This window comes from Chrysochloris asiatica, unplaced genomic scaffold, assembly GCF_000296735.1.
Source record: "Chrysochloris asiatica unplaced genomic scaffold, ChrAsi1.0 scaffold00007, whole genome shotgun sequence".
NCBI lineage: Eukaryota > Metazoa > Chordata > Mammalia > Afrosoricida > Chrysochloridae > Chrysochloris > Chrysochloris asiatica.
In genome coordinates, this window is record NW_006408525.1 from 37223299 (window position 1) to 37233825 (window position 10527).

At 49.9% G+C, this 10527-nt stretch overlaps 1 protein-coding gene across 1 annotated transcript; it reads right to left on the reverse strand.

The window, feature by feature from the left end:
* Positions 1-4244: 4244 nt before the first annotated feature.
* Positions 4245-10102, reverse strand: CACNG5 (calcium channel, voltage-dependent, gamma subunit 5). Its single transcript, XM_006833597.1, has 5 exons — positions 9902-10102; positions 7673-7759; positions 6856-6996; positions 4875-5020; positions 4245-4532 (listed from the first exon to the last, which is right to left on the reverse strand). The coding sequence occupies exons 1-5, from the start codon at positions 10095-10097 to the stop codon at positions 4275-4277; spliced, it is 828 nt and encodes a 275-aa protein (XP_006833660.1). The 5' UTR covers positions 10098-10102; the 3' UTR covers positions 4245-4274.
* Between the last annotated feature and the right edge of the window lie 425 nt (positions 10103-10527).

Sequence of the window (10527 nt, forward strand, 5' to 3'; positions counted from 1 at the left end):
CGGGCAGTGTTTCATTCTGCTGTGCATAAGGTCGTTGAGTCGGTACCGACTCGATGGCACCTAACAACAACAACAACAATGTGCTTTGATCAAGGAAAAGTTGGTGTGGTGCTGTAGGCTCAGCATTGAACCACAAGGTTGACAGTTCAAACCCACCAGCTGCTCCTTGGAAACTGATGAGAAGCACATAACAATAATGCGCTGTGGTCAGAATTGTCATTGTTGTCATTGTAATGATGCTTTGAATTTGTCGTTTTCATTGCTGCCAATGTTTTCAGTCATTGACTTGGTCAAATATTCTGTGTTTTAGCTGCAATATTGTGGCATGTAGTATTGAGGACCTAGCTCAATAACTTTTGAGAATGAAATGCTAAAGGAAAAGGAGAAAAAAGCCAAAAAATGCTTCTACTCAGATACGAATAATGTTGTAATTCAATGTAGAAAGAGTTTACCAAACAATTCTGTCGTTAGTATCCACACAATTCATGAAATAGTGCATTTGAGCAATTTACAACTGTATTGATCACATATTACTCTATGATTAAAGTTGAGAATAAATATCACTAAGGGTTCTATATGGACTGGTATGGGAGGAGGTTCAGGGGGATGAGGTGATACCATGAGTTGCCACATGGGGGGGAGGCACCAGTCCTAGTGACATCACTGTGGCAATGTGCTACCAAAAGGTCACAGCTTTGAAAACCCTATGGTGCAGTTCTACTCCATATACACGGGGTCATCAGGGGTTGGAATCAACTTGATTGATGGAAACTGGGTTTTAGAATTCTCTTTCCCCTGACTTGTCTACCCCTAGACCCTTATTTAGGAAGAAGGGAGAGTGGTTCCTCCCATACGTGGCCTTCTGGAATCATTGATGCTAAGCCTGATTTGTCCCTGCCTTCTCTAGCCCTCATTGCATGCCCAGCTCAGACAGAAGACTTGCCCTTTGAAGGCCATTAGGTGGTGGTGTTGGGAAGGTGGGTCAGCCTCCTTGGTTCAGCCAGAGAGAAAGAGGGTAGTGGGTTCCAAGTGGTAAAGAGTCAGTGTCAGAACCGTCTTCTCGGGGCAGCTAACCCAGAGTGTTTTTATTCCACTATGATTTATTAGTCCCCCCATCCCATTTTTGAGAGTGAAAAATAAAGTGGTTTTTTTGTAAGCACTTGAGGAAACAAAAGGTCAGACAGTGTGTTGGGAAAGGAATCCGAATTTATGATTTCTGAGTTGAGTTTATACACTTTCATATTTGATAAGCAGCTTTTGATCACGGAGACCCAGCACATCGTTCTGCACTGAATGCACAGACTGAAGGAAAGCTGTAATGTGTGTACAATTACCAATGCATTCACCTATGTCAGGTAAATAACCACAACCTGCTCCTAAGGTCAGTGCAAAGTGTGTGTTCCTGGGTTAGGGCTGCTGCATTTAGCATCTCTGTATCCAGGCAGGTAGTCCTAATGATAGCTCAGCCAACTACCAGCTTACATTAAGAGGGACTTCTATTATTCCATATGCACAAAAGCAAGCCTGGAACAACGACAACAACAAAAAAAGTGCTTAGCAAATTACACAGACAAAAATTGGAGAGAAGCACATCTAAAATAACAGTCTAGTTGGGAAATGTTCAAAATGGTCTCCAAGTACATTAACTGTCCTGACATTCGATTGCTTTGTTTTGGGGGAGAGCGTTGTTTTGACATTATTCTGTAGGGGTAACCAGGTACCAGAGTCATCCCCAGGGGACCAATGATGTGGAACCTGCAGTTTATAGTTAGTATCCATTTGTAGGGGGCAGTGGTGGCTTCTTTGCAGAAAACCCTGGTTTGATTCCCAGCCAAGGCATGCCATGTGCAGTTAGCACCCATCTGTCAGTAGAAGCTTGTGTGTTGCTATGATGGTGGGCAAGTTTCAGTGGAGCTTCCAGATCAAGATGGACTAGGAAGAAAAGCCTGCCAATCTACTTCTGAAAACCAACCAAGGAAATCTTATGGCTCACTACAGTCCAATCTGTAACTGATGATGGGGGTTGTGTGGGACCCCCACAACATTTTGTTCTGTTGTGCCTGGGGTTGCCATATGGCTGGCTGGCTGGCAGTTAACAACAACGGCATCCGTTTATAGGCAAGGATTGAAGGTTCTCATCCGACAGCAATCTGGAGCTTTCTACGTGAGATAAAGTCTTTGGGTACAGGGAGTGTGGGGGCAGGCTTAAGCCTAAGGATCCACGTCTGGTTGGTGCTACACTGGATCCAGAATGACCTTTTATTTTCTTTTTCCTCTCCCAGGCTGTGAGACAAATGGAGTCACGCAGCATAGAAAGGTGCTGTTGTCTGGACTAATTTCGAGTGCGCTCGTTGCTCGACATGGCTTTGTGCACCAAGAGCCTCATGGGATCTTCATGAGAAGCGAGGGGAAACTGCCGGAGAAGAAACACACAGCAAGGAGAGGAGAGGACGTGCTGTTTGGCTAATTCAGGCCGACCGCCTAGGAACGTACGCGGGCGCCTTAGAGATAGGGAGGCTGCACCTGCCGGCTTTCTGGCTACCTCGTTAGCTCAGGTTTCCTCCCAGGAAAACAGAGCCTTTGGAAGGCATTTGATTTGCCTACCTCAAGTCCCTGGGTAGTACAAATAACTCACTAGACAGAGGAATAACCTAACGGAGCCCTGGTGGCACAGTGGTTAAGCACTCAGCTGCTAACAAAAGGTCGCTGCTTCAAACCCACCAGCTGGTCCATGGGAGACAGATGTGACAGGCTGTTTCCTTTGCAGTCTTGGAAACACTAGGGGGCGCCAGTTCCGCTTCTTTCCAATAGTCAGTATGAATCGGAACCCACCTGACCCCAGGGAAGTTTTTGTTTCTTTGGTACTAATCTAAAGGTTAGCAGTTTGACCCCACCCCGGGGCACCACGGAAGAAAGTCCTGGAGATCTTCTTCCATAAAAACTACAGCCAAGAAAACCCCATGGAGCACAGTTTGATCTGTCACATAGGGTTGTCATGAGCTGGAACTGACAGGACAGCAACTGGTCCCCTCCTCAAGAACACATCAGGATTGGCTTGGCATCTTCCAAATGTCCACAGTATTCTCGGGAGACATGCTGGGTCATTCCAAATGTGCCCTGTTTAGGTTCCAGATGTATCTGGAATCTCAAATCCAGCTCCAAATCCCAGGGCAGCCTCTTCCTAAAGCTGGCTTTTATATAGGTGCTAGACTCATCTGTCTGTATGATTTGATTTTAGGGTCTTGGCTTAGAAATATTGCCCTGGTAAACTCCATGGGGAATCTTGATGTGGTGCTGTTGGATAAGCACTGGACTGCTAACTGCAAGGTCAGTGATTCAAACCCACTCACTGCTCCTCAGAAACCCTATGCAGGGTTGCTATGAGTCGGAACCAACTCAATAGCACTTAGCAACAAGATGTTCCACAAGGGCAGGGACCGTGTCTGCAGGGTTTAAAACAGTGCCTGGTGCTATTAATTTAATCCAGCCAGATTCTGAGAGTCTTATGGTCAGAGTCACTTCTATGGCTTAAGGCATTAAAGACACCCCATTAAATGTTACCAAGGAGTCATGTATCTTAAAATATGATCAGCACGAACACCTCTTTGTGACTTTAGTGGGGTCTCAGACCACCTTAGGGACAGGACCCAGGACAGCTGAGGTCTCATGGGAGCGGGAGAAGGACAGGATCAGAGCTCACTGAGACACAGAGTGAGATGCAGCCTGTGGGGTGGGGGGTGGAGGGCACAGGGAGGTGTGCTTTATGGAGGGATGTGGGTAACACAAAACGAAAAAAGGTCTCATAAGGAACACTTCCCACTGGATGGTTTGGAACTAGCCAGGCCTTCATATCAAAGTCACCTTTGGGTCAAGTGGCCCAGGTCACAAAAGAGGGGGCGAAGGCCAGTTGGCAAGCTCACAGGTCCCACTGGGACTTGGCGTCTCCGAGTCAGGCTTGACTTCGTGCCATGAAGCTGGGTGGGCAGGGAGGAATACACAGCTGGGACCCCACTGCTCAGGGCACTGGAGAGTCTCTGATGGGCAGTCAAGTGGTTAGGATACCCCCACACTCTCAGCCCACTGGTTGCTCTTCCACTGGCCCCAGACTCCAGACCCCAACCCCGAAGGAGGTTATAGCTACTGTGGGGAAGTAGGGAGACGACATGGGTCAAGCAACAAGAGGAAGCATGGGGTGACCTGGGCTCACAGGTCAGACATGGGGAGCTAGAGGGGTGGTCTGGCTTCCACAGTCAAGGGAGGTGGGCAGCCAAGGCTCAGCAGGGGGACGACAACATCTGGTCATAGTCGGGGCACTTGAGCAAAGCTGGGTAGGTGCTGTTCATCTGCAGGGAGGTGTCGCTGGAGATGTCCGAGGGGCTGCGGCCCCGGACCCAGGCGTCTGGGTGTAGGAACTGTCCCGAGTAATCAGAGCAGTTGCTCAGTCGCGGGCGGTAGAAGCCGGGGTGAGGCCTGTACATGTCTTCAGCCGTGTACCGCTTCATGAACAAGTACACAGACATGACTCCGGCGCTCTGCAGTGAGAACAAGGCAGAGGTGGGCTCCCCTGCTGCTGGGGTCCTGACCTTGCTCCCCCAGGTGTCTGTGCAGCACGAAGCCTGGGACAGACTGCAGCGTGGGAAGCCCTGGGGACGGACACTCTGGGTGGAGATGATGCATGAAGGTGGAAGAGTGACCTGTGGGGTTGAAGGTGTAGAAGGCATGACCTTCTGGGATGAAGGATGGAGTAAACAGAGTGACCTCTGGGATGAAGTTGGGAACAGATAAGGTGAGTTCAGGATTAATGTTCAATGTCTTTTCCTCCTGCCTCAAAACATACAATGTCTACCCACCCCGTGACCCAGGAAGGGGCTTACCTCTGTTAAAAGGAAGGAGATGGCAGCGAAGGCAAACGACCATCCATATTTGTAGTTGAAATAGGCCTCGGAGTCCTTGGTCCTGTTGAGCATCTCATCGTTGATGCTAGAGATGTAGAGCACCAGACCAACCACCAGAGAAAGGCCTGGGTAGGGGCAGGGAGGACAAAGGTCAGCTCAGCAAACAGAGGCCTGGGGAGTCTGCGCATGCGTCATTTACCTCCCGTTCCAGTTCAGGACTCTGTGTAATGATTCACTCCTTCTGGAATTCAAGGAAGGCAGGAGGCTCTCCTCCCCTGAGGACCCTTGTAGTGAGCAGAGGGAGTCGCTGGGTGGCACAAACAGTTAACAAGTGCTGGGTTGTTATCTGAAAGGTTGGAGGTTTGAGTCTGCCCAGAGGTGCCCCGTAAGAAAGGTCTGGTGATCTACTTCAAAGAAACAGCAGCCACTGAAAACACCATGGAGCACACAAGTTGGGGTCACCTTGAGTCAAACTTGTCATGAGTCAACTCAGCGGCAAGAGTGGGCAAGAGTGGTAGGTAAGAAATCTCTCTGTCCGAACCCCCTCCTGAATCACAGGCTAAGCCCGGAGATTCCACCCCGAAGCTGCCCACTAGAACCATCTGGGGAGCTTTCAAGGCTGAACATGCCTGAACCCTACCTCCGAGATTCCCAATCATTGGCCTGGCCTGGAATGGGCGCTGTAGTGTCTTGAAAACTCCCCAGGTGATGCTAATATGAACCAGGGGTGCAGCATGGAGCTAACAGGTGGTTGGTGGTGAAGGGTTCAGCAAAGTCCCTTAGCTGAGTAGCCAGGACAGCCCAGTCCCCCTCTGGCAAGGGCTGGGGGCATCATTCCAGGGGATGTTGTTGTTAGGTGCCATCAAGTTGGTTCCAACTCTTAGCAACCGCATGTGCAACAGAACAAAGCAGGGCCTAGTCCCGGACCATCCTCACAATCGCAGCTGTGTTTGAGCTCACTGTTGTAGTCATGGGCAACAATCCATCTCATTGCGGGGGCCTTCCTCAATTTTGCTGGCCCTCTACTTTATCCAGCATGATGTCCTTCTCTCAGGTCTGCTCCCTCCTGACAACATGTCCAAAGTACATGAGACGAAGTCTCGCCATCTTGCTTCTAAGGGTGATCATGAAGGCCTAGTCTTGTTGAATTTACTTGCCAATTGTCTCTTGAGCCTACTCATTTCTCTGTATCTCCAAATCCCTCTCTACTGTGATTTTTAGGCAAGAGAGAGTCTGTCCAGACTGTTTGGCAAGTCTTAAATCAGGAGGCCCCCGGGGCCCAGTCTCCGCCTACCACTGAATAAATAAATGGCTGCCTCAGGCATTGGGTTCCATCAATTAACAACTGTAATTGAATCAGGACATAATTAATTACTCAGTTTTGGGCTGTTCAGGTTTAATTCCATTCACATTATTTTTATGAAACTGGGGCACCGTGAAGAAGGAATGTTAAAAGAAAATAGGCGTGATTCAATTCTTCCTCGACACCTAACTCATGTCTGACTCATTGCTGCCCCAAATGAACTCTCTATTGGTTATCTCTAAAACAACTTCTCTAGTGCATCTGTTTTTTCATGCAAAAGCACGAAGATGCAGTTCCTTCAAAAGTAGGAATACTGATAATCATGAGAACTAAAGAGTAAGTGAGGTTAGTGGTGGAGTCGACAGGAAACCAGCTCTGGGTTCCAGCCACAGCTCTGCCTCACCATCTGGGGGAGCTTGCCAAGTCCCTGCCAGCCCAGAGCTGCCATTGCTCTTCCACAGGCAAGTGGAGGGGTCAGGGGCACCAGGAATTTCTTCTAGCTCTGACTCGGTTCTGTCTGGTCCGTTGACTCAGCGTGCTCTGTTCCCAATGCCAGGGGCTGACCCATGGCTGTGACCAGGGTGCCCCAAAGCAAGCTGTTTAGGAATTTACTATCAAAAAGTTCAGAGTGCATTAAAAGAAAGCAATACAACTTACCTGAAAGGATAAAGAAGATGCCAGAGACAAAAGCCAGTATTGTCCTGTGGGGACGGATGTGTCCGATGTTGCTCAAGATAAAGCCAATAAACATGAAGAAAAGGCTGACCAGCGGGAACGGTGTGGCAGAGCGAATCATTTCTAATTAAGGGATGAGAGGATGCCAGGTCAGCCTCCCGGGGCCTCACTTGCTGCTCAACCTCCCAAGTGACATGTGATACTGCTCCAAGTGGTCTACCAAGGCCCCAAAACCCCCAGTCCTGCAAGAGTTCCCCAGGCTTCAATCTCTCCTCTTAGGCTGGGTTGGGGGGTCTACCTGCAAATACCAACACAGGCCATGAACCCCTTCTCTCCTGGGGAGTCTAAACTGCTGGCCAACCTGGCCGTCGCAGACTAGCAGGGCCCTGGCGACACCACCTTGCTTCCGTTCCCATAATTATCAATGAGAAAGGACACGAATGTGAATGAATGAGCACCCTATATACTAAGAACAGTCCCTAGTCCATGGGTGGTCACTTGCCTTTCTTCTTTAACTTTTAGTTATGCACACACAGAGCAGTTCACTCTGGGGGTCAGAGCTCACTCTTAGGGTGCCAAGGCCACAAAAGCTCACTTGGGACACAAGACTTGAAGTCTCCAGCGACCCATCTTCACCACTGAAAAATAACCCAGGGGTCACCCTGGTGGACTCAGGCCAGCGCTACTAGAGGCGTCTACAGTCTCTGCTCTTGAGAAACAAGTAGTCGCTCTGTTTTTCCATCTAACCTGCTACTTTCTGTCCAGCCAATGCCCCAGTTGCAAGGTCCAAGGCACCTACTTAGCACATTGACTGTGGACTCGGATGTCAGCTGGGTGTTCATGGGCATCACGTATTCTATGGTGAAGCATCGGCCCCGTTCCTCGCCTGCAGAGATGAAAATGCATCAACGCCTCCCAATCTTTCCCCAACATGGATTGAAGTTAGTACATTCACATTGTATTTTTAAATGTTTCTAGGATCTTTGCTCCCATTGTGTATTTGCACACAGGCTGGACTCAAACCCTATGTGGCTGGTGGCCCACAGCAAGGGTGGAAACATGTCCTACCTCACAGCTTTCCTGGAGAAGCATCCTTGTGAAGATGGGGCCAAGAGCCACATGCAAAAAAATTAACGCCACAAATTTTCAGTGGTGATTAAAGTCTCTGGTGGCCACCCCATTGCTTTGGGGAACATTGAGCCAATGACCAGGAGACCTGGTGGCATGATAGATTATGCAATGGGTTGCTAACGTCAAGGTCAGTGGTTCAAACCCACACGTCGTTCTGTGGGATAAAGATGAGACTGTCTGCTCCTATGGAAATTTACAATTTCAGAGACCCTAAGGAGCGGTTCAGTGCTGTTCCATAGGGTCACTATGAGTTGGAATTGACTCGATGGCCATGAATTAGGTTTGGTTGGATCAATGGACTGCATGCCGGGCTCCCCAAAACTTGGTGATCGCCTTCGGAAGCCAGATCCTGGGTGACATCAAGCTCAGCTTTAGGTCTTGGAGCAGTGGAAAGGGGAGGTCACTGTTGAATGTCACTCCCAAAGTGACCTGGAGGCCAGGCTTGGAGGCTTCTGTCTACTCTCTACTGACCAGAACAATGGGCCAACTCTACCTTTCAGCCTTCAAAGCCTTCCACTAGGAGGGGAAACCAAGTTGCTCCTCTTCCCAAAGCGCATGTAGGATACAGAGCTTTATCCAGAAAGGCTCTGTGACCACACTGTGGTGATTCCAGCTAGTCCAGTCTGGGGTCAGGCTCACACGGCATGGAGATGCTTGTCAAGGACCAGAGCAGGACAAAGGTTGGGTTCTTGAGTAGCAATCTAGAGTTCCAGAGAACTAGAGAGCTGGCGGAGGGCCAAGTGGGCTTGGGATCAGAATCTTGCAGACTTGGAAGAACCTGCATTGAGTCCCCTCATCACCACTTCATAGATTTGTTGTTGTTGTTAAGTGCTGTCGAGTCAGTTGTAACTCACAGCAACCTGAAATAGGGTTTCCAAGGAGCAGCTGGTGGGTGTGAACTGCTGACCTTGTGGTTCACAGTTCAGTGCATTTAGCAGCCAAGAAATCACTAAGAATTTTCCTTTATGGAAAAGAGTGATGTAAGTGGATTGGAGTCAGGAAACTTACTTGCTTAACTTCTTTGAAGCTTCACTTTCTTCTGTGTATGGAAGTAAGTCCTGCTTGGGAGAGATTGGACGGTTAGATGGGATCAGTAGTTCAGTGAACTGGAGTCCTGCCGTGGCGCCGAGGGTTAATGCTCTGCACTGCAAGGTTGGCTTGAATCAAAAGGTTGGCGGTTCAAGCTCATCAGCTGCTCCTGGAAAACCCTCTAACAGGGGTTATGAGTCAGAACTGGCTGGACAGCACTTAATAACAACAAAAAATTCACTGAGCTAATCCAGCCACTCCTCAGAAACCCTATACAGGGTCATTATGAATAGGAACCGACTTGGTGGCACTTAACGACAACAAATTCAGTGAGCTAATGTGAGTCCTGGTGTGGCGCTGTGGGTTAATGCACGGCACTGCCAAGTTGATTTGAACCGCTAGGTGGGCAGTTCAAACTCATCAGCCACTCCTCGGAAATTCCTATAGGAACTGATTTGATGGGAAGTTCTAAACTACCAGCTGTTCCACGGGAGAAAGATGACTTTCTGCTCCCGTAAAGATTTACAGCCTCGGAAACCCTGTACAGGGTCGCTGTGAGTCAGAACCGACTCCATGGCACATAACAACAACGATGCAAGCACAAGCATTTTTAGGCCTGTGTGATGTCATTCTCCATTCAGCCCTGGGAGGTGGAGGAGGAAGGGGTCCAGCCCTATTCCGGGTCCTGGCTGAGTCTGGCCCCGTGTCCTAACAGAGGAGAGAGCCCTGCCTGGAGCTCATGAGGGCTGTCCGTGGTGAACTGCGTCCTTCCGGAAGGGGCAGGCTTCTGTGGGAGGTGGGGGTGGCTCTCTGGCAGGGCTGTCTCCCGTCTGTCTGTCTGTCTGCCATGCCCGCCCTGCACCCTTACCTGCCAGGAAGCAGACTCTCCAGAGGCCCGAGTGTAGGGACATCTTGATCTCAGTGCTCTGGTTCTGCGGCAGGACCACGCCCTCCTCCAGGTAGAGCCAGTAGTCAGTGCTGACAGCAATGCCCAGGAGGCCCAGGCCGCAGACGGCGAAGATACTGCTCAGCAGGGTCAGGGCCTTCTTCCCGCAGCTACTCATGGTCCCTGGGGGGGGGGGGGAGTTTGAGGGTGGTCCAGCAGCAAGATCTGGGAAGCAGGGAGAAGATAGTGTCCCGGGCTCTGAGGAGGCCAAGGTGAGGGGCCTTGGGGCTACCACAGAAAGGGTAGTGACATTAGGCATGACAAGTAAGATTCAGGCTTGCAGAACTCCAGCATCTGCTAAAGGGATGGCGTTAGAACCCCAAGGATGGCGAGCAGGGGTAAGGACAGGAGAAGAGAACAAAGGGGTGAGATGCCTGAATAAGAGCCACAGCCCCTTCCCTACACCACAAGGGCCTTGACCCGGGAGCTGGAATCCTGGAGTTCAACTCTGTTAGGAGATGCTGTGTTAGGTTGGGAAATGAACCTCTCTGAGGGGACCAGTTTTCTCCTGGCTAATACAGAGGAGGACTGTAGGGTCAGCACTAGAC

What these genes read in the sequence shown, in the direction of transcription:
- CACNG5 (XM_006833597.1), bottom strand. Translation starts at nt 10,097, where the DNA reads ATGAGTAGCTGCGGGAAGAAGGCCCTGACCCTGCTGAGCAGTATCTTC. An exon ending in CATCTTCTTTATCCTTTCAG is followed by an intron (nt 5,021 to 6,855) that starts GTAAGTTGTATT and finishes GCCCCTACCCAG; the next exon opens with GCCTTTCTCTGGTGGTTGGT. An exon ending in TCTCCTTCCTTTTAACAGAG is followed by an intron (nt 4,533 to 4,874) that starts GTAAGCCCCTTC and finishes TTCTCACTGCAG; the next exon opens with AGCGCCGGAGTCATGTCTGT.